This window comes from Nannobrachium achirus (genome assembly GCF_963921795.1).
Source record: "Nannobrachium achirus genome assembly, chromosome: 3".
NCBI classification, from domain to species: domain Eukaryota; kingdom Metazoa; phylum Chordata; class Actinopteri; order Myctophiformes; family Myctophidae; genus Nannobrachium; species Nannobrachium achirus.
Window position 1 is genome coordinate 47,686,308 of NC_137812.1, and position 23,200 is coordinate 47,709,507.

Below are 23,200 nucleotides of genomic sequence, written 5' to 3' on the forward strand. Positions count from 1 at the left end.
CAGAACAAACCGGAGGAGATCAGTAGGCCTACCGCAGCATTTAGGTCAGGCAGGAGGATGACCGGTAGGAGACATTATCAAATTATTGGCTTAAATCTCCTTGAATTCAAGGCTTCATGCGGATGTGTAATTGATAGAATATACAGTAAGTCATGTCTTGGGTGAACTACTCATTTAAGTATACTGTACAACACTGGATCTGGATTCATATGATGCAAACTAAAAAAAAATAACTAAATGATTTAACGGCAGACAGATAAAAAGGGGTTCAGCAAGGGGTCAGCCAGTCCCATGGCCTCCCCTAAGTAGGAAATAAAATGTTGTCAACCAATCATCAAGGATGATGATACACGAAAGCAGAAGAACCTGAACGGTGGATAACGCAGAATCATACAGAGATACAGTACATACAGTCCCTTTGCCAGGCCTTTGAATGTGGGGGAGGGGTCCATTACCAGCTCATCTGATTAAAATAGATTTGATGTGCTTGATTAATGCCCACACTATTTGCTAATCAGTAATGCGATTGCATCAGTAAGGACACACACACACCAACACACGCACGTACGCACGCACGCACGCACGCACGCACGCACACACACACACACACACACAAACACCTCAACTCCCTAGATGTATGACATATTAATTCTATGTAGAGACCATAATAGAGCGGAAATAATGTTTCAAACATGCTGCTGTAAGTATTTTATTAAGGTTTTATTACAATTATTTAGATGGTTTGAAATCCTTACTTTTTATCAGGCAAACAGAAAAATAGGAAGGAAAATGTTTATGGATTTAGTATACTGGGGCACCATAATCAATATGCTATTATAATACAACTTTAAAAACATCCAACCTAACATCCACCAATGTGTGGTCTGCACATGCACCTCTGCCTCACACTGTATTCATAACCTGGTGTATCTTTCCTTTAAATATGCTTGATTCAGACATTAAAATGCTTAACTTGCCAGTGTGTGGCCTGGAAAATTAAAGGCATTGAGGCTAATGCAGTTGTCGCATTGTTCACAGTTACAATTACAATTTAGGCATTTAGCAGAAGCTCTTAATCCAGAGCGATTTAAAATAAGCAGGTAATACATCAATACAATAAGCAAGGTAATACATCAATATCAATACATCAAATGCATAGAAATATCAATCTAGAAAAAAATAAACCTAATCAGTAAAAAAACGTTATATAAAACCTAAAAACGCTATCTAGCTTTCATGCATGGTCATTACACCATTGTAGTAAGGGAATGCTGTATGAGACGCAATATTTATTATTTATAATAATCCATAAATCATAAAATGATTTATGATCAATAAATGTTAATAAACATCTAAATATGTCACTTAATGTAACGTGAGTTCTTTTCGTAAGCAAGGTAAATATCCCATGATCTTTCGTCAAAGAGAGAAGGCAAACAAGGCTTTGAACTTAAACTTCACTGAGTAGGTGAAGGCACTATTTGCAACTAGAAGCTGACGTTTGCAATGGATGAGTCCAGGTGATAAACTTGACCAAGTGGAGGAGATGGAGTGGTAGGCAGGACTATGTTCCTTTTGTAAAAAGGAGGAAAAGCATGCATCAGCCAATGCGGGTCCAAAACATAGTTGCTGGTAAAAATAGAAGTCTGGAAAGACTTCTATAAGCTTGAGAGTTGATCAGAGACTTCTTCTGCGCAGTTAAGTGATAGCAGAAGAAGTTGTGTCCAAAGTTGTGTGCAAAGGCCATTCAGTGTCTCTAGAATCGTTTACCTACTGTAGACTGATTTACTTTTTGCTGTTTATTTTAAGCTGAGCTTGCTCTCCTGGATTCTGCTGTTACCTCAGTAGAATATTTTAAGTGTGAATGACACAAAAATAGATGAGAACCACTGATGCAGACTAACTTAACATTTTTGCATCCCTGACCAGCTACTAACCCCTAATATCTGGGTCTGGGGCTGGGGCTTTCTCCTCTCCAGTTTAATCCAGATGCCTTTCTCTGGACGTAGGATCAGCTCCCCTACTGGCCGGAGGTCTTCACGTTTCTGACACGATTCAATGTTGAAGTAACGCAGAATCGATGCCAAGATCACCTTTTCCTCCATGATTGCAAAACGCTGACCTGTACAGAGAGTCACAAAGGGATGGGACAGCTTCAGTGTAGAATTGTAATTGTTATTTTTTTATTACCTGTAAGACTCCCTAATCGGGAGATAAGCGCATGTATACACAAATTGGCCTTAGCAACCTCATGGTGGCGCTAGAAGAGGGGCATGTGAGAAATCAGGGGCAGAGGTTGTGGTTTGCCAGCCAAGAAGAGTGTGAAGTTTGGCATGGATAGGGCAACAGTGCCGGAGATATAAGCAGGGCCAAAAGTGTGACGTGACATGACGGACAGACTGACAGCCGGTGGAGGTTTTCATAGTAACTTGCGACCTGACCTGATGGTCGCAATTATTATTATATTTTTTTCTTAACTAAAGGCCGGTGCACACCTTAAAAATTTTAGCAACATATAATTGTCCATAGGAAAATCCAAGCATAAAATGAGAGAGTGATCCCAGACACTGTCTGGAACTTGCAAAAGATACTTTATTCAATAAAAATATTTCAGTCGATAGCCGATCTACAAGCTCACAACACGCCGAGTGTGTAGATCAAGTATTCATTTACAACTAGTAAGACACCTGAGGGTGACATGCGACCTCAGGGTGACATGCAACCTCGCCCTAAAGGGCGAGGTCGCGCCAATTATTGACCATCTGGCCAACCACAGCGTTTCTCTGACGATTCTAGTTTGTTCATGTTTTTGTGAGGGTACCAACCTTAGGAGACACGGGGAGAACATGCACACTCCACATAGAAAGGCCCTATCGCTCACACCCTAGGTGGGGTTGGCGATAGGGCCTTTCTGTGTGAAGTTTGCCTAAACATGGAGATGTGGTACAGAATGACTCATATATGGGCATAAAAAGTATGTCATGTGACATCACTTCCTGTACAGACAGTCAGACAGACAGACAGACAGCCATTGACTCCGGCCTAACAATGGCTACTGTCTATGACGGTAGTCCCATATGACATGATGAAATGGACTTTCTCCATATATAGTGTTCTCCACATCTCCATGTTTAGGCCAAACAGGTTGACTCCAGCCATTGACTCCGGCCCAACAATGGCTACTGTCTATGACGGTAGTCCCATATGACATGATGGACTGGACTATCTCCATATATAGTGTTATCCACATCTCCATGTCACCTCCTCTAACTTTATCTAGCCGCCCCGTTGCCACCTCCTTGTTACATTCTCTTTTCGGAGACTGCCGACTCCACATTGTACCTCATCCACCCTTTCTTCTCTCTCCTTTTGGTATCTTTATCCTCCTCCTCCTTTTTCTTTCTTTTTTATTCTTCTCTTTTTTTGTCTTTCTTACTATTTTTTTAGTCTTTGTGTAGCCGCCCCGTACAGGAAGTGATGTCACAACTCGCTGACATCACACACAGAAGGAAGGTTACAGAAGGAAGGAAGGAAGGAAGGAAGGAAGGTCACTCAAGCTACAAGGTTTTTCAGGGTAAATGCGACCTTCGGTCGCAAATAAAAATCAAATATGAAGATACAAGGTTTCTGCCCGACAGCAACTTATACAGTTGATCTTACCTACAACAGTTGATCTTACCTATACAGTTGATCTTACATACAACAGTTGATCTTACCTATACAGTTGCGGAGGCCAGCAGAGAAGGGTATGTATGCATATGGATGCCTCCCCATGGATTTCTCGGGCAGGAAGCGCTCCGGTCTGAACTCCTCAGGGTCAGGGAAGTAGCGCTTATCGCGGTGCAGAGCGTAAGGTATGATGATGGCGTTTGCACCTTCGGGGACCTTGAAACCATCTGTGGCCACAGAAGCAATTATTTAGCTGCGGGAAGGGGGGGGGGGAGGGGGGGGGATCGGCCACCAAGCCATTCCTACCCATGACAAATACTATATCATCACTTACTGATCTCGCAGTCTGCACCGATGTTGCGGGCGAAGAATGGCACAGAGGGGAAGAGACGCAGAGACTCCTTAACCACGCACTCCAGGTACCTGAGCTTCTTCAGGTCCTCTGTGTTAACAGGCCGGTCAGAATCACCTACAGCAAACACAGGACAAGTTAAAGACAGCAGTGGTTCTCAAACCTTTTCATGTTAAGGTCCTCAAAATTAAGATATCTTTGGCCACGGAGCCCCATCATGACATGTCATGAGCTTGTAGATTGACTCTTTTTTTTAAGTAGCTGATTTACAGTATGGTTAAAGTGGTTAAACGCATGCTATTCAGTATTAACTAATTTTGCTGAGGACCCCCTCAAGGACCCCTTGTTTGGTGAATGTAGCCTTGGCCAGGAAGAGTTGATGTCTTCAGGCGGTAACCATCGATCATAAGGTGTTTCGACCCTGACCGCTACACCCTACGATGGCGGGTCGGCAGTAGTGGCCAAAACACTGCCCATCTCCTCCTCCAGGCCAAGGCTAAACTCCTCTCTCCTTCTCTATAACCAACAAGATGCTTCTCTGGGGACAGTGGGGAGGTATTGGGTGGGTCCCTCCTAAAGTCTTGAGGTGCAACAGGTTCTCACCCCCAAGGTGTCAGACACCTGACGCCCTGTCAAGTACCCTAATGCGTCAGGGGGGGACGCTTTGGGTATGCCTACTGCTTCAAGTGGGGGACGCTTTGGGTAAGCCCAGTGGTCTAAGAAGAAGGGGGAAAAAAGGCATTTCCGAAGTGGGATTCGAAAACATTAATAACTCGTGACCCATAAAAAAAGGGTCCCTTTCATTGTTTGTTGAGAACCACTGAGCTACAGTTTACTCCCTATAGACATGTGATGTGTTATTTCAGCACAGGAAACGGCTATACTCTAAATGTAGCGGGCTAATGCATTTAACATTGGACACTGCAGTTTGCTGTGGGAAAAGATGTCACATTAATATTCTGAATCAAGTGGATGTGGCGATGCCAGAGGACAGCTTCAGAGAGCCCCCGTCCCACTGCCATTTGGACCAGCGCAGACGTTTCCACCTAATCTGGCCACAGGGCTGGGCTTACGTAATGGAAACCATGTAGGCTGTAGTAGTAGGCTAATGGCCACACACTCACCACCACACATATAACGTTGCTGTCAGGTGGAAACCTTGTACAGTTTGTCCAAAACCATTCCCCTTTTTTTATATATATATTTTAAAATAGTGAAAATAGTGTAGGGCAGCTATTTTTACGACTTTTGTGGGACACCCTCGTATGATGAAGTAGGGCATACATTTATCAGAAAAAAATATATATACACGGTATACTTTAAATATACCGTAGAGATACGTGGTTTCTGCCTGACCACGACGATAACTCAATTACTCTCCCTATATATTTTGGCATGGAGCTTTGTGTGCTGTAATTACCCATGTTACACACTCCCCCAGACTGGAGGAGAACAAATAGTTGCTGTCGGGTGGAAACCTTGTATGTCCAAAACCATTCCTTTCTTCTTATTATTTTAAAAAACGATTTAAAACAGTTAAAATAGACGATGCGTTGTGAGCTTTTAGATCGGCTATTTTCACTATGTTTACTGTATACTGTTTGTGTGATGAAGAAGGTCATTAATATTACAATAAAACATAAAATGTTGAAATGTGGAGATAGGAGGTGTCGTCCTGACAGCAACAAAATGACGTTCAACACAGATGGGTCAAAAAAAAAGGCCCTCTGGTCTGCAAAACAGATGATGTCATGGTAGGTGAGCCGGTGGAAGGCGACCCCGAGGACACACGTGATGTGCCATGGTGTTCTTTACCAAACACCTCCTGGAGCTCCTGCTGAACCTTGGCCTGGACATCAGGGTGACAACCCAGCAGATGAACGGCCCAGTTCATGGATGCTGCCGTGGTGTCGTGACCCTGAGGAGGTTGCGAAGGAAGGAAGGAGAAGAGAAGAGAAGAGAAGAGAAGAGAAGAGAAGAGAAGAGAAGAGAAGAGAAGAGAAGAGAAGAGAAGAGAAGAAAAAGATTATTGTCAACATAATCAACCACTTAATCCCTTTAGATTTAGTAAACTGGACCTGTGTTGGCTCTGTACTTGGACCGCTTTTTTCCATCTACACCAAATCTCTTCGCCAAAAATAGACGATCTACAAGCGGCTATTTTGGTTCCACCCAGGATATGTATGTTAGGGTTCAAGTGGTTAACCCATTTAGGCCTAAGTCCGATTTGAAAATGACCCACTGTTTTTCTGGAAAACGTATTATTACTCAGCCTCTGTAGAAGCTAGAAACACAAAACTATTTGATAGCTTACACCTTTGGCTTTCATAGACAAATTTCAGAAAAACTTACTCAAAAAAAAAGACTGTACTACTTACTGTACATGTACTGTAATACACAAAAATGTGTTCCCGGCCTGAGGTGTAATTTAATGTGTACCCATCCATAATGTTTAAACACCACACACCCCCATCACCTCAAACATGAAGGTATCCACTTCCTCCTGGATATCCTCGTGGCTCAACTTGTCGCCGTTCTCATCTGTGGTCTTCAGCAGCATGTCCAGGAAGGCCCTCCTCTTCTTCATGCCCGAATCAGACTCGGTGTCTGACTCATAGTAGTTCTTCAGGTAGTCCGCTCTCTCATAGATCACCTGCAAACAGGGCAGAAATCAGTTCATCTTCTGCATGGGTCATCAACAGGGGGTCCGTGACCCCTAGGGGGTCCCGAGAGTTACTACAGGGGGTCCTCCAAATCTTTCTCCTTTTTTATATTAACCACTTGAACCCTAGTGTCCATATTCTGAGAACTTTAGCCAAAAATAGCAGACCTACAAGCTCACAACGCCTCGCGCTGCGAGGCGTTGTGAGCTTGTAGATCGGCTATTTTTGGCAAAGAGCTTTGGTGTAGAGGGGAAAAAGAGCAGACTAAGTACAGAGTGAAAGGTCAAGTTTATTAAGTATTGACAGTTCAAGTGGTTGAATATCTGAAAACACAAATTGACATGAATCCAAAATACACTGATGATTGTGCTGTCAAACGATTAAACTATATGGAATCTATGAAAAGGTTGTGGAGGTCCCTGCTTCATCTCTCTCTCAACTAAGGGGTCCTTGGCCTGAAAACGTTGAAGACCCCTGATCTACAGTATGACTGTCCTGAAATTGACACTATTTGCTCATGTGGGGAAAACATGCACTGAGCGGAAATATGCACTGATCAGCTTGCTCTCTAGAAGAAAAGTGCTGAAAAAGTTTTGTATACACATATTTGATGAGGGCAAGAATGAAGGTTGAAAAGTGTTGTGGTCTTATGAAACTTCCTCAAGAAGTTTTAATTCATTTTAATGTATTCACCAGTTGTTTTTATCACAGTACGGCTCTTTAATTACTTTTTCTATTCTTTTTTTTTTGGGGGGGGGAGGTCATATTTTTAACACTGCAGATAAACCATTTTTGTTTTATTTTCCCCCAAGACTTTAAAATAGGTAATTAGTTTACCACGTATTCAGGTGTGTGTAAGGGGTGCAGAAATATTTGGTGTATTTAAAAAAAAAACAGTGCAAAACAACTTTTCCCAGTCCCTGTCCTGCCTTCCAACAACACTCACACTGGAGGTGAAGGAGTGGAGGATCTTCAGCCTCCTGTTATGCTCCTGACCTTCACCAAAGTAGTGGTAGACAAAGTCAGGCCAGTACCACGGCATGCGCTGTCTGTGGCTTAGAATGTCACTCATCCTGAGGTCAGAGAAACATACAAACAAACATGGCACACCATTGTAGTGTATCAAGAGTCAAGACTGTGTGTGTGTGTGTGTGTGTGTGTGTGTGTGTGTGTGTGCGTGCGTGCGTGCGTGCGTGCGTGCGTGCGTGCGTGCGTGCGTGCGTACGCGCGCGCGCGCGTGCCTGCCTGCCTGCAGTGTTGGGAAAGTTCACTTTAAAAACGAACTAGTTCAAGTTCAAGTTCAGAACTTCTAAAATGAACTAGTTCATTTCATAGTTCATAATTCTATATTTTGAACTAAAGTTCATGGTTCCCCAAAATGAACTAACTTAGTTCTTTTTCGTTCTTTTTTAACCATAATTGTTTTATACTTTTGGCTATTAAAAAAAAAAAAAAGAAAGAAAGAAAAAAATATACCCGTATTGGCCCGAATATAGGACGATATTTTATTCTAATAAACATATCCTCAAAATTGGGAGTCGTCCTATAATTGGGGCTTAGACTTTTCACCGGGGAGATACGTTATGTATCTTTCAGGACCTTTCCCTGCTCTCACAGCCCCCGCGAGCTCCAACGGTAATTACCGTACACTACATGATTGATGCGCAGCGAACTTTGGACCTCGGCTCATTTCACCTCCCGTTTGGCAAAGTCGGATGGCTTTGGCATTGGACTTACCGGGCCGTGTGCGTGTGCGTTGTTCTCGCGAACATCGGCGTGGATGACGGGCGCACATGTGATCTTTAGCGTGGAAGTTTAATCCCAACAGCAACTGAATAGCCTAGGCCAGGGGTCGGCAACCCAAAATGTTGATAGAGCCATATCAGACCAAAGAAACTAAAAATACTTAAATAGCTGATCTACAAGCTCACGTTGTCTCGTGGATGCGACGCTTTGTGAGCTTGCAGATCAGCTATTTTCGCCGTGCAACACACATACGACAAAGTATAGTCAGGCTTGCGAGACGTAACGAGGAGGAGATTCACAGTGCAACTGCAGAGTGCAGACAGCACCGCATATCAACGTTCACGAGGAGCTGCGTGCAGCGCGTGCTATTGGAGCATGTGAATGAAAAGAGAGACGAGAGGACGGTCGTCCTCTCGTCTCTCTTTTCGCATGAACGGCCGACGAACGCCGACGAACGCCGTTCACGGGCGTCAGAATGACCGCGTTCGACAATATCGTTCATCAAGCGAAAACAAGGGACGTTCAGTTCACGTTCGCCCAAAATATGAACGTGTTCATGAACGATCGTTCTTTGAACGCGTTCGGGTACAACACTGCCTGCCTGCCTGCCTGCCTGTGGTGGTGGTGGTGGGGGGGTTGTTGTCGCGGGGGGCACCCAACAGCCAGTTGTGGGTCAGGCACCAAAATAGGTTGCAGCGGCCCTGGGTGACGGAATTTCCCTCACAGGATCAATAAAGATCTTTTCTAGTCTTATCTATAGTGTCATCTGTCCCGAGCTCTGTGTTTGATAATCCGTGGTCATGTTTACAGTTCAGGTCAGTTCAGATTACGTTTGGTCTGGTCTGGGTTATGAGGCAAAGGTTGACAGACTGGCAATAACATCTGTGCACTCCTGAAAATACACAGATGGCAGAAGGACTCACTTGTACACACTCTGGACGTACTCTGAGTCGTAATTACTCTGTGCATAGATGTTCTTTCCCATTGCAGTTTCTGAAAAGGATACAGTAAATGATCACTGGCTGAAATCATAAAAATTAAAATAAAAATAAAAAACATTGCATGGATTTTCATTGTGTAACCCAGGTCAAAATAGCCAACTGAATGAAATAATGATCTAAAGATGAATGCACTTGATTTATAAACCAGGTTAAAATAAACTGAACAAACCTCTACAAAAGAGACAAACACTGAATAGGATTTGTCAAACTATTTTACTACTGCACTATTTTACTAAAGCTACTATGGTTTTATTTTCATTCTGATTCACATTCATCTGCTTGTGTACTGTCCCTTTAAGAGCCCTGTGAGGTGCTCTGAACAACCAATGGACCAGTTGGCAAATGAGGTCTCTCAATTAATTGACCTCTTTGAAGACACCACCAGCACAGGTGATGTGATTCAGCTAATTGCATGCTGCAGAGCACAGAATGTTCTGGAGAGAACAGGAGAAGGAAGCAGAGAAGAGCCTGTGAAACAAACAGATTGAGTTAACATTTAAAAGCAGAAAGTTGATGAATGTGAACAGATCTTTGATTGATCCAAACTCTCTTGATAAGAAGAGCTGTATTTTGTTTATTTTTGGAAACCTGGTGATCCATGGAACCCTGATTATGTGATTTGTTTGGAGTCTGACTTGGTGAGTTGAACTGCAGCCACCAACTAACTTTGACAGTAACAGTTTTTATTTCATTGTGTATTCAGATAATTGTAAACACACTGTTAGTATTTGAATTAAGAAGAAGATAATGTTTTATTATTTTTATTTTCTAAACTTTTAAGAGTGTGATCCTAATTTGAATGTAATGGCCCTGTTTTATAAACAGGTCAGGTCTTTTGCTTGTATTGAGTTGAGTGATATTGGCATATCACTGGATGGACTTTGATGGCGAGCTACCCAAGAACCAGGATCAAGATCAACACATCAGAACATTTACAACAGATAAGAGACTGACTGACTGACTGACTGGTAGTTGGTAGGGTTCAACTCTGATCATCTCACCCTACTAGGGCTGTCAATAGGGTTACCAACCGTCCCGTAAAATACGGGATCGTCCCTTTTTTGGAAACTAAAAGACGTGTCCCGTATTGAACTGAAACGGGACGCTCTTTGTCCCGTATTTTAAGGTTGGGGGATAAATATGAATGACGGGATGATTTAATTGAGAAATGACAGCGATTCTGCCTGTCAGAGAGCTTCCACTTCCACTCTGCTCTCCTCTGAGACGACAAGTGCTGCATCCCATTGCTGTGAGAGGCGCTGCGCTGTTTGTAAGCAGCTGATTGGCTTATTAACACAGTGTTGCTAAGACACAGTCTCCGCCCCCTACACACTCCCTTCCCAAGCATGGGCTGTAGGTTCACTCCACAAGTTGCCTGCGAGAGACGATACGAGTGCGTGCGAGCGACCATACGACAGTGCTCGGCTCAGAACATTGTTTAATGTCTTAAAAAAAAACGTGTGCCAGAAGATTGTGTACAAACATATTAGACATGAATCTATGATAGGTGATAGGCTAAACAAAAAGGTGAAAAAGCAGGCAAGCAACAGAAAATAAGCCATGGATATTGGTATTCCTGGGAACACTACAGTAATCTTGTCTGCCAACTAAAGCGACCCCAGACAGGCTGGTATGTGAAATAAGCATGCGTTGATTTTGTTTTTAAAACCTAATGGTTATTGCTGTATGACAATATGATTAAACTAGTGTTGGGTAACCAGAGAGTGGGCACATTAGGACCAGGTAGACCTAGGCGATATGTTTTGGAAAATTGAGAGAAATACAATATAGGACTACACTACATGATTTTAAGGTAATAGGTTAGCTGGCCCAAAGACACCCGAATTAATATTGTGAAAGGAAAAATATGATTTAATAGAGGAAAATACCCGTTTTAGCCAATTTATAACCAAAAATATCCGATTGTTCGCCCCAAAGACACCCGAATTAATATTGTGAAAGGAAAAATATGATTTAATATAGGAAAATACCCGTTTTAGCCAACTTTATAACTGAAGATATCCGATTTTTCGGCGCCGCCTTCGGCGGCGCATGTCTCCTTAGAAAGTGTCCCGTATTTGAAACTCTGGGAGTTGGCAACCCTACTAGGGCTCAACCCTACTCATCTTCCCCAATAGACTCACAGTGCTATTCACTGGCACTGCACCTACTCCTACTAGGGCTGTCAACCCATTCTTCAGAAATAGAATTACAATATTCATTTGACAGTCTTAACCCCTTCCTGGATGGACATATAGTGAACTTTGCAATCAATTACTTACTGCCACACACAGTGGTATTTGGATTGGACCTTTTTATACCATAAAGGAACATTTATGGGATATACTAAGTTCATGAGAATTGTAATGTAATTGATTTTGAATATTTGATGTACATTTTTGAGTGAAGTGAAATTGATGATACATTTACTGGTTTTATTTTGAGGTGAAACCAAAAGGTGTTTTGAGTTGATTTGATAAAAGACAATTGACAATTCATATTGGTTAAAAACTAATATTTACAGTGAACCTAAAATAGAAAACAACTTACCTTAACTACTTACCTTAGTTAATACTTACCTAAGTTGATCTAAAACCTGAAAAAGGATAAAACTGAGATAAATAGGAACTTGAATAAATAGATTTAAAATAGTGACTTAAATAGAATTTAAAAGTGCTTTCCTGTGGAAGCGTGGGATTTACTAGGAGGTACTTTACCTGGTCATACTGTCTAAGTACAGTTGTTTTTCTGTTGTTTTGATTATTGTGCATTTGATGTTAATGTTTTGCCTACCTGCCATTCTATTTTATTTTGTTGTTAATACAAGCCGTCAGGCTATTATCAAACTTACCCATGGTCTGTGATCTTAATTATTCTTCCTCGATTGCTTACTGCTCTTTCCGAACCTAGTAACTAGTCCTATAACCTGTTTATTACTAAAGGGTTACAATTGCATGGGTGGAAGTAATAAATACAAATATCTTGTTTCCAATCTGTGTTGAAGGAGGCAGTCTGTAAATGGATAAAAGAAGTACACAGCAAGATCCTCAGTGTTAGTTTAATTCTGAGCATGTGAATATTGATCAGAGTCAAAACAATTAAATGAACGATGAGGATTTGACTGTGCAGATTCTCAAATGGTAAATGATTGCTGACTATGTGTGATTGCTCATGAACAACATGCCGTGCACTACACCACACTCAATACAGCAATGTATTGATATTAATAAGAAAATGTACTTTGTAATTTATACTTTTTAAAAAGCAAGTATTTCTAGTAAGTACTCCAGTACTCAAGGTACAAATTGTTTGAGCAACTTTCACTTGTAGCTGAGTAATATTTGATCAGGAGTACTTGGAGTTGAGTACTTTGTCTACCACTGGCAGACACTAACTCACACCTTCATTGACACGTGCCACTCACCACAGATAATGTCCAGGGCACATAGTGTGATGTAGTTGAAGCAGTTGAAGCGGCCTTTACCCACTTCCTTCTGCAACTTATCCACCAGCACCTCTGCCTGCTCGTTCATCACCTCCAGGAACTCCGTCAGGATGGAGAAGTGGAAGGTGGGTGTGAGCATCTTCCTCCTCCGGCGCCATTTGGTTCCAGTGCTGAAAGGAAGGACGAAAGGCGAGAAAGGACTGATAAAAGCCTGATTGATACTTTGCAGGAATGGATTGGATTATGATGATTTCTTTTTTGTATTATTTGGTTGTGTGAAATTATTGTAATGGCTGTCTGCAAACCTATTCAAATTCATCCACCAGAAGGTGCTAAAAACACCAAACACTTTAACTCATAGTACACATGAAGACTCTTGAGGATGAAAAAGAAGGACATGCACATCCATTCCAAAACCCCTAAGTTGGGCAGGTACTGAGCAAAGGACAGTAAAAAATAAATAAAACAAAAATGCTTGCACACTGATAGGCTCCATTTCAAAGATATTTGTGCAATTAGCTGCTGTTGAAGATGACTCACCTGGTAAGCAGGCCTGTGCCCAACCACGGGTGGAGAAAGTTGTATGAGTAAGCCTTCTCCATGTGTATTGGGTTGTTTAGAACTATCTGCAAACAACACAGTGTGGAGAATCGACAACCACATAACACCAAGTTCCACCCATGGTCTAAACATATATATTTAAGGGCACAGAAAACAAAACATATTTGAAAATACATTCACAGATATTCTACATACATTTTAGCAAGTCAACAATATATTCTTTTGTATACCTTTCACAAAACATGACTGTACTGTATACCTCAATAGTTTCAGCATGGAACAGAATGAGGAATGGGACTGTTCCAATCCACATTTTAAGCAGTGGTGCATCTCTGAACTTGTCTGTATAGCCAACAATCTGACAGAAGAAATCTGAAAATGGAAAATGTGAGACTATTTTCAATAATTGCATATAGTATCCCCATGGACTTAACTTTCGTTTTTTGTTTCCTCGTTCTGAAATGTGTCGTGAGAATCATAGTAGAATCCAAGCAGCCCAGTAGAATCTAGCAAGGCAGTCTGGTAGTGCTTATTTGTAGGCCTAGTTTTAATGTAGTTTAATGTAATTCCACTCACCTCCACCATTGGCTTTGAACTGCAGTGCATTACCAATAATGGGTAACATTCCACCAATCTCAGGAATAGGTTTCATCATCATCCATTTGTACAGGTATCGCCTAAGCAGATGGAAGGTCAGGTAGGTAAGGATAGCAATGAAGATACTAACTCCCACCAGAGACACTGTCGAGGTAGCTAAAGCAGCCATCTCTAGCAGACGTTTGTGTTTATGAGATGCTGGCCTGACTGACAGAAACACCGGCTGCCTCCCCAAAGGCTCACTGTTGTCATGTGTGTGTTGTTTTCACCTAGTTTCAGCTGGACTCTAGCCCAGGGGTATTCAAGATGAGACAGGGGGCCAACATTGTTAAATGAATTGAGGTCGGGGCCATGTAAACAAAAACAAAGAATACTAAATATTGATGGTTAACCATTGAACCAGACCGGTAACGGTTAAGACATTTGTAACCAGTTACTATCAACGGATGAAAACCAAATACTAAAACACATATTTTTATTAGTATTCATGCTCTGATGTTAGTACATTGTCCTCCATTGATTAGAAGTTTTGGATGTGCTACCTTTTTGGGATGTTTTAAATTCCTACTTTTTATGTATAATCGACTTTGGGTCTAGCACTCCACTGAGAAAACCCATTACTGATGCACAACCTCTCTTATTTATTTACTTTGTTAAATTATTATCCGTATTGTCATTATGTATTTGTTGTACCATTGCTGTCATGGCTGTAACTCTGCTGTGTTTACCAGGAGTGTCACAATACACTAATTTAAGGATACCATACACGATATTGGGCTCACAATATCGATACGATATTATTATTATTACCTATTATTTCCCCCAAATTGTCATCAACATTGGCCATCATCTTCTGTTTAAAAGTAGGCTTCATAAAGAAGTGGAGTAAGTTCTCACTATAAACCACGTTGTTTCAGAGGACATAGACACAAATAATAGTGACTGTATAAATATAAATTCAAATTCATAGTCATATTCTTGTCATCTGGACTTTACCGACCAAGTGTGGCCTAGTTATTAACAAAATATCCATAAGCCAGAGAGGGTAGCTTGTAGCTCTAGCCCTTCACACAGGCCTCCTCCTAAATGGTCAAGGGGAAGGGCATTATATCAAGTGGAAGTGGGAGATGTACGCACAGAAAAATCTAGATCAAGCCATCCACAGTCACAAGATCAAGCCATCCAAAGTCACAAGCTGACACTTTCACTTTAAGAACTGATGCCGATTCTACAAATGCCTTCTAAATCAGTAGTTCTCACACTTTCTTTCTAAATTCTAAATGTTCAAAAATAGCTGATGTACATGCATGTTGTATGTGTGCTAATTCTGAATAGCCGCACGCAACCCAAACATCTAAAGATTACATATATACGGTATGCTTTCCCAGTTTTAATGGTTTAAAATATAATTTGATCATGCAGATATCAACTTGAAAATAAATGAACCACAGTGTTTGTTATTTTGTTGTCATTTTTATTTGATTTTTTGAGGCAAACATGACTTATCTAAGTTATTTTAGTATCCTAGCTGAATTATGATATCAAACCAGTATAAATAATAGTTGTGAAATTAATGACTAAAATTATCAAACCAGTATAAATAATGGTTGTGAAATGAATAATGACTAAAATTAACATAACAGTAAGAAGAGAAAATGTTGAATCATGTGTTATAAAAGATCTGATTGTATAGAATGTGTTAAAATTGTCTACTGTCATAAAACAAAACACATTTATGTAATCGGGTACATTGTTCAATGTTTAAATTTTTGCACTGAAGCCATTACATTCATTTGGCTGTGATTTAGATTGTACTGTACTGTTCCACAACAAAAGCATAGCTGGGCTAAATTGTTCTTGTTCAAGAAGGAAAAAGCCACAACAAATGCAGCCCTATCACTAGACTGAGTTAATTAATAGTTGCAAAAAGCAACACTGCATCTTACTACACTTTTCCACTAGATGTCAGAATTACACAACATATTACAAGACTCATCATCCTAAATAAGGCTTTGCAAATCCCCATCTCATCTCAACACAAAGCATGAACACAAACAATAGAATTTATATCAATATAAACAAATACATTTTACTGTTTTACAGCTAATACAACTTGAACAGAAAAATCTAGCTAAATAGAGATTGTGATTATAGTTTATATAAACCTGGTTTTGGAGCACTGAATTTGGTATCAACACCAAACTTGAAAACACACACACACACACACACACACACACACACACACACACACACACACACACACACACACACACACACACACACACACACACACACACACACACACACACACACACACACACACACACATATAATACAATCTCACAAAAAAACTTAAAGTGTTTTATCTATTCCCATAGAAGCACACATATTTTCTATCTGTATGATACTCTTTAATACAAATAAAAACAGTGTAACTGTATTAACAAGGTATCATCCATTCTGATGCAGTCTGTTAGTGAGGCCCAGTGCCGTGCGGAGCTGCTGATGGAAGGCGGGAATCCTCTCTTTGTGGTCAGGCCAGTGGAGGACGCAGCGCGGCCGTAACATGCCCCTGCGAAGGCACAGGTTCTGGGACAACCTGTAGTCATGGACATCCTGCAGGAATACCAGAACCACTGAGTCCCTGCTGGTCTCAATCACCTGATGGAGAGCATGGTGGGATTTAAACCTGGAAGGGGGGAGAGAGAGGGAGAGAGAGAGAGAGGCGGAGAGAGAGAGAGGGGGGGGGGAGGAGAAGGAGAGAGAGGGGAGGTTGATTCAAGAAGCTATTTTAAACAATTCAATATGCAATGTGAAGTGAAACAAATGTGACGAGGAAGTCCTTTCAAGGAGACACTTTCACTTCTGCTATGAGACAAATATTGTACTGTATTATAACACAGTGGTTCTCAACCTGTGGGTCAGGACCCCCAGGGGGGTCCCCAAATTATTTTGAGGGGTCCCCAGATGATTAACTTAATGTGCAACATTGTTTTCTCACTCAACTGTAAACAAACCAACATAAAGTTTAAGTAAGATAGAGGGTTTATGCACATTTCTAAATTGATAATTTAAGGACTTTTTAATACCTCTGAATAGACAAATGAAACATTGGTCAAATTGTCAAATATTAGAGGCTGAAATTGTGAAAATAGCCGATCGACATGCTCACATCACAATACAAGGCGTTGTGAGCTTGTAGATCTGCTATTTTCACAATAGAACCGTGTTATACAAAATGTAATGCCTCAACTCTTAGTGCTCGTCAGGGTGGGGGGGTCCCCAGTTCAAATATGATTATTTTGGGGGTCACGGCCTGAAAATGTTGAGAACCACTGTTATGACAGAATATAAAAGAGAATGTTTTTTACTTACTGTATACACCAGGGGTCTCTGAGGAGACTTTCGGTGACAATAAATAAAATCTTCCTGGACTTCCTGGTCATATTATCCATGATGCAGCTCAGCCGTGACTCGCCGGGAACTAGATCTCGATCATCCAGACAAAACTTGTAGTTCTCGTCCTCCAAGGGAAGCAAACTCCTCTCCACCCAGCTATAGTCCTTCTCTGCGTGGATGACATAAGCATCATACTCAAACTCCCTGCCTTCTTCGACGGTAGCGTCACTGGAACCCAGCGTCCGACTGACGAAGACGCTCCAGTAGAAATTGATCCTCCATCCATGAAAACGGACCAGGAAGGCAACCAGCATCGTCGCTAAGACAGTGGTGCTGCTTAGTATGTAGAGGGCCTGAAAGGGAGTCATGTCTTGGCAAGACAGAGGGTCAAAATCCCGGACGGTGTGGTTGAAATAGGCAAGCGGGGTGTTGCACATGTACTGATCGTTGAGGTGGTCGTCCACGGTGGTGTTGGTGGTGTTCAGCCAGGATACGAACCACAGCATGCTCTCACAGGTGCAGTCGAACGGGTTTCTCTGCATCAAAAGCAGGCTGAGGTTGCTCAATGGCAACTTGAACACTTCTGGCCTCACGGCTGTGATCAGGTTCTTCTGCATGCGCAGGACCCGCAGTGAGGTCAGGCCATCGAAGACTGAGTCCTTGAGGCTGTTGAGGACGTTGTTGCTGAGGCTGAGCTCTCTGAGGTTATTCAACCCTCGCAGGGCCTCCAGTGGGATTTCATCCAGCCCAGTGTAGTCCATGTCCAAGGTGGTTAAGCTATGAAGCCCCTTGAGGAACAACACTGGCCCACCTGGGTTAGCGCTCTTCCACACTCGGGCTAAATTGTTGTGTTGGAGTCTGAGCACCTTTAAGTTTCCCAGACCCTCGAACAGCCCAGGTTTTATATTTGCGATGTTGTTGTTGCTGAGGTCCAGAAGGATCAGGTTGGACAGCTGCCTGAACAGACTGACATCTAGGTCCCCGGTGCTGTTCAAGGCTCTGCTCAGCGTTAGGTACCTCAGGCTGGGCACGTTAACAAAAGACCCAGAGGTCAACGTTATCGTCTGGCGGTTATTCGAGAGGTTGATTACCTGAACCTGCCCGAGGCCACTGAACTCTTTCCCTGTGAGCTTCTGCCTGATGAAGTTGTAGCCCAGCAGAAGAGAAGTGAGGTTCCCGAGGCTGGAGAATGCCCCTGGGCCAATCCGGCCAATGGCGGTGGCTGTCAGGTTCAACTTCCTGAGAGGTGATCCCGCAAGTGAAACAAACGTCTGATTGGTGAGGCTTTTGAGCGATGCGCAGCTGGACCAGTCCATTTCCAGCTCGCCGAGGCTTGTCAAACCTGTGAATGTGTGTTCACTGATTTCTCGGATGGTTGTGTGCTGTAAGGTCAGGCTCTCCAGAGCACTTAGTGGCTGAAAGGAGAAGTTGTCGATAATCGGGGTGGCAGAGGTGCTCCCTTTCACCAGAGCTTTTCTTAAATTTAGCTTTTTCAAATGTCCCAATCCCTGAAACGTGTCCTTGGTCAGGTGATGTAGTTTGTTGTCCTCCAGGACCAGAACCTCCAAACTAGATAGCCAGTGAAAGGAAGCTTGCTCTATTTTCCCCATGCCATTCCTGGATAGATCCAGCATGGTCAGGTTGGTGTTCTCCAGCCCTCGGAAGGTTGTATTTGTGAGTGTAACTAGTTTCACATCCCGGAGAGAAAGGTGACTAATGGCAGTCCCCGACAGCTCTGAGCACAGTTTGGAAGTATGCGTAGTGCCCAAATTGCATCTGTCCATGATTAAAATGTGTAAACTGGCAATGGGCTTAAAGCAGCCAGATGTGAACTGCAAAAAAGACAAGATGGAAAACCCAATTAACATTTACCACCACACAGGATGGGATGCAACTCTTCCCTTGCAATATTTAGGAAGTGCATCTATATTACCTATTTAGATTATGACTCTGCAATAGTACTCCAAGCTGGTGGATATACAGACAATATTAATATTTTGTATGTATACTTTTTTTACAGCAGGTGGGACGAACGGTTCTCGAGATACACGGATTACATACATACATACAGAGACTTCTCGCATTTATTGTAAGATAACGTATCTCTTAGCAAAATGGACAAATGGTATAGTCTGGTTGCCCTATAGGGGCAACCACACTAATAATCAGCAGCCTAATTTTTGACATTATAGATGTTAAAATCTCCCTCTGTTGGGGCCAAGTGAGACTAATAGCAAGGTAAAAAAAATAGAAGAAAGAGAACAAACAATAACTGAAAGGAAGTTACACTTTCATTCTGGTCACAAGTAAGTAAGTAAGTAAGCTTCATTTCCCATTTCTCATACCGATTTCAGTGGCAGAGAGGACATGTTGACGACGCGTAGGGATAGAGACCGGCTGAGGAAGGAGAAATCATCTGGGTTCAGGGTAGAGATGTCGTTGCCAGACAGGTTGATGGTCTCAAGGTTGGGGAGTTGTGGCTGAGAGCCCAGCCTAGCAGAGGGTAGTTTATTATAGGACACATCCAGAAAGGTCAAGCTCTGTGAATCATGCAAGAACAACCAAGACAGAATATGAGTTAATGTGACGATTAAATCATATTAAACAGAACACATGCAACATTACAGTATACTGAGCTAGAGTTAGGTTTTACTCAATAGCATTACTACTCAAAAAAACAATAACATACCTTCTTCACCCCAGCACCCGACTGATTGTGTTATTTGCTTTTATTTATGATTGTAGTGTGGGAAAACCCTAATAGTTAGGATGGGTAAATGCAGAGGACACATTTCACCTATGTGAGAATATACAGTGAGAAATAGGAGTGGAGATTAAAACTATATGAGTAGGAAAATAAAAACCTAAAGGAGATCATATACTAGTAACCTGTAGTAGTCTGCCTGCCTTTAACAATAATAATAATTAGTGACTTGTTATGACACAAACAGCTTCATACGCGTGATATGCATAGTGATGCTAGTTGTTTTTTCGGTGGGTAATAGTATAGATACAGTACAATGCACACCAATCATCAAACTGCCCTAGACCTCCCTGTCTGTACAGTACAAACCTGCAGGGCAGAGAAGGGCTCCCCTTTCAACTTCAACTTGTTGTTGCCGATATAAAGGCGTGTTAGGTTGACACACTGGCTCATGTCGCCGTCCTTCAGCAGGTGCACCTGGTTGCGTACTATGTTCAGCGTCTGCAGCAGAGGCAGTGTCTGACACAAGTCCTCTGTCAGCCTGGAGATGCTGTTGTGGCTCACGTCCAGATGGAGGATTCCCCGGTACGGCGCTAGGGAGGCGACGGGTAACCTCACCAGTCTGTTGTGGGACATGTCCAGGCTGGTTATGTTCTTAGGGAGGTATGAGGGCACCTCGGTGAGGCTGAGGTGGCTGCAGTCGGCGCTGTCATGTTCTACATGGCAGGTCTTCTTTATGGGCGGTCTGAGGCCCAAGGTGAGCCGCGCAAGGAGGAGGAGGACCACGGCGAAGCGAGGGGGTTGCATTGTGTAGTAGAGGGTCCTTTATGCCAAACTGTGTCCCACACTGCAAGAATAGAAAATATTGTGTACAATAATGTAAATCTGGTTAAATGATTCACATATCCACCATAAACCAACCACACACACACACACACACACACACACACACACACACACACACACACACACAATAACATCCCTCTCTTAGTCAGTTCATCTAAATTCTAAAACACTCACTGAGATGGGCTCCTTCTTCCTCTCTACTGTGCCTCTCTCTCTCTCTCTCTGCTGTGCAGCAGTCTGTTTTAACTACTGCTGCTGTCATTGTGTAGCCTGTGTCATATACAGTATGTCTCTCTCTCTCTCTCTCATCACTTGTCTCTGTCACATGACATCTCAACATACAGTATTTTTGTCCTTGCTCTCCCGGAGTCCCAGCCTATCCACATATCCCCACACTCTTCTTTTCTTTTCCCGAAAACAACAAAAAACGATGGAGCTTGCACAAAAACGAGTGTCACCAACTTCTTTACACCCACGTGATGTTACAATATAACTTGATTCTGATCTCTCTCTCTCTTTCTCTCTCTCTCTCCTCACCTGTTATGTAATGTCACTGAAGTGTCTACCTATATTCACCCAAGTTTTACATTTTTGTAATCTGTTTAGGCCTACAAAATAATAATGTGTAGGCCTATAGGCCTAGTGCTCTGCAATATGTAGGTTTAAATTGAGTTCATAGCCTATATATTTATGGTTGGATTTATGTCAGCACGATGAATGTCTCTTGTAGAACTAAATCAAAACATAGCACTATGATAGAAATATCATTAAGGGGAATTGAAAATTTTCTTCTCTCATGGGGGTCCCTGGCATATCACTTCAAACTGGGGGATAATTAAGTGTCAATTTGGGGGTACTTGACATGAACAAGTTTGAGAACCACTGTATAAGCAGCCTAGCTCTGGTGAGCTAAAGCAGCAGTGCGTACCTTTCTACAACTACAGTTGTATAGCAGCAAAGTTCCGTTGTGTTGACTCCCAGGACAGGATACAGACAGCAGCTGGTTCGGGTCCTCCTTCCCCTGGAGCTGGAGGTCAGTATGGTGGTGGAGTGTAGCGGGGATAAGGTGCACTATATGCGGATTCAGAGCCTGGTTCTTTCGGTGGACTGGTTCAAATGACAGTGATATAGCCTAACATGCAGTACATAACGAAGGAGGACAGGATTCAGGGAGTGACAGACACCGCTGCTATAGTGTACGTCACGTCGTCACCCCACTGACTCCACACACACCCCACGTCCCCGTGGAAGTTTCGATTCCTGCAGAAACGAAACTGTCCGGGATCGCATTCGCAGGTTTGAGGAAGGCTCCACTAACTTTGAGGCGGCATTTTCCTCTTGAAACACGGAATTGAGATTCGACTTTCTCATAGGTCACTTCCACCGTAGGCCTACGTCAGCAGAAATAACTAAATCCAGTCCTTCCAGACAGTGGAGTCAGGTCAGTGTTTACTAGTTTAGTAGTGCAGGACTCAAGTTGCAACTAGTGAAGTTGAACTGCTCTCGACTCGAGGTGCTTCAATATAACCACTAGAGGTCAGCAAAGTACATAGATTGCTTGATGTTTGGGCTGTAATCCTATTATTACATTACTGTATCTGTATCACTAGGTCAGTACATGTCGTGCATGTTTCATTATATACGGGGGTGTGTGAATTTGGTTTGGTCCTTGGTTAGAGTGTACATTAAATGATTCTCAGCATGTAGCCTACTACAAGCATGTAGGCCATACATGGGCAACTGGCGGCCCGGGGGCCACATGCAGCCCCCACCTTCACTTAATGTGGCCCGCAGCTTAATACTGGAATACCGATATATTATTGATTTCAGCTGTTACAATTCCTAACATGACCTGCTTTAATTCCTTCAGTCTATATTAGTAGCTTAATGACTAGTATTAATGTTTTTTTTATGTTCAATGTATTTATTTGTATTTAAGTTCATAAAGTTAACATGGGTATATAATTAAATGTGTTTGAAATTAATTCAAAATATTACATTTCAGGATTCCAATTCAAAAATAACAAAAAAAAGAATTAAAGGGATATTACACTTTCAAAAAACTTTTGGTCATTGTATGGTCTAATCAGGCTTGTATGAACACCCTGAACAGTTTTTAATTTGCTTCATTCAGTATTTAGATATTTGATTAGCCTTACATTCATTCGCTCCTGTAGTAGCTTCTGCATTGATGACGTGTATTGGCTACAGGAGCGT

General features: G+C 42.2%; 2 protein-coding genes across 2 annotated transcripts; both read right to left on the bottom strand.

Moving 5' to 3' along the window:
• Positions 1–693: 693 nt before the first annotated feature.
• Positions 694–14,271, bottom strand: cyp4v2a (cytochrome P450, family 4, subfamily V, member 2a). The gene is made up of 11 exons (XM_080722230.1): positions 14,014–14,271; positions 13,697–13,809; positions 13,417–13,502; positions 12,856–13,046; positions 9,354–9,423; positions 7,631–7,757; positions 6,498–6,674; positions 5,837–5,939; positions 4,004–4,138; positions 3,717–3,896; positions 694–2,122 (listed from the first exon to the last, which is right to left on the bottom strand). Exons 1-11 carry the CDS (start codon positions 14,201–14,203, stop codon positions 1,905–1,907), a joined length of 1,590 nt encoding a protein of 529 aa, XP_080578356.1. The 5' UTR covers positions 14,204–14,271; the 3' UTR covers positions 694–1,904.
• A 1,320-nt stretch (positions 14,272–15,591) lies between these two features.
• On the bottom strand, positions 15,592–22,119 carry tlr3 (toll-like receptor 3). Its single transcript, XM_080721288.1, has 5 exons — positions 21,912–22,119; positions 20,507–20,984; positions 19,779–19,973; positions 17,410–19,265; positions 15,592–16,723 (listed from the first exon to the last, which is right to left on the bottom strand). The coding sequence occupies exons 2-5, from the start codon at positions 20,942–20,944 to the stop codon at positions 16,486–16,488; spliced, it is 2,727 nt and encodes a 908-aa protein (XP_080577414.1). The 5' UTR covers positions 20,945–20,984; positions 21,912–22,119; the 3' UTR covers positions 15,592–16,485.
• Positions 22,120–23,200: the final 1,081 nt, after the last annotated feature.

Coding starts and splice junctions, on each gene's coding strand:
- tlr3 (XM_080721288.1), bottom strand. CDS start 20,944: ATGCAACCCCCTCGCTTCGCCGTGGTCCTCCTCCTCCTTGCGCGGCTC. Junction 19,266..19,778: donor CCTCTCTGCCACTGAAATCG/GTATGAGAAATG, acceptor TCTTTTTTGCAG/TTCACATCTGGCTGCTTTAA. Junction 16,724..17,409: donor AGAGACCCCTGGTGTATACA/GTAAGTAAAAAA, acceptor CCCCCCTTCCAG/GTTTAAATCCCACCATGCTC.
- cyp4v2a (XM_080722230.1), bottom strand. CDS start 14,203: ATGGCTGCTTTAGCTACCTCGACAGTGTCTCTGGTGGGAGTTAGTATC. Junction 7,758..9,353: donor TACGTCCAGAGTGTGTACAA/GTGAGTCCTTCT, acceptor CTCTGACCTCAG/GATGAGTGACATTCTAAGCC. Junction 4,139..5,836: donor GGAGCTCCAGGAGGTGTTTG/GTAAAGAACACC, acceptor TGTTTGCTGTAG/GTGATTCTGACCGGCCTGTT.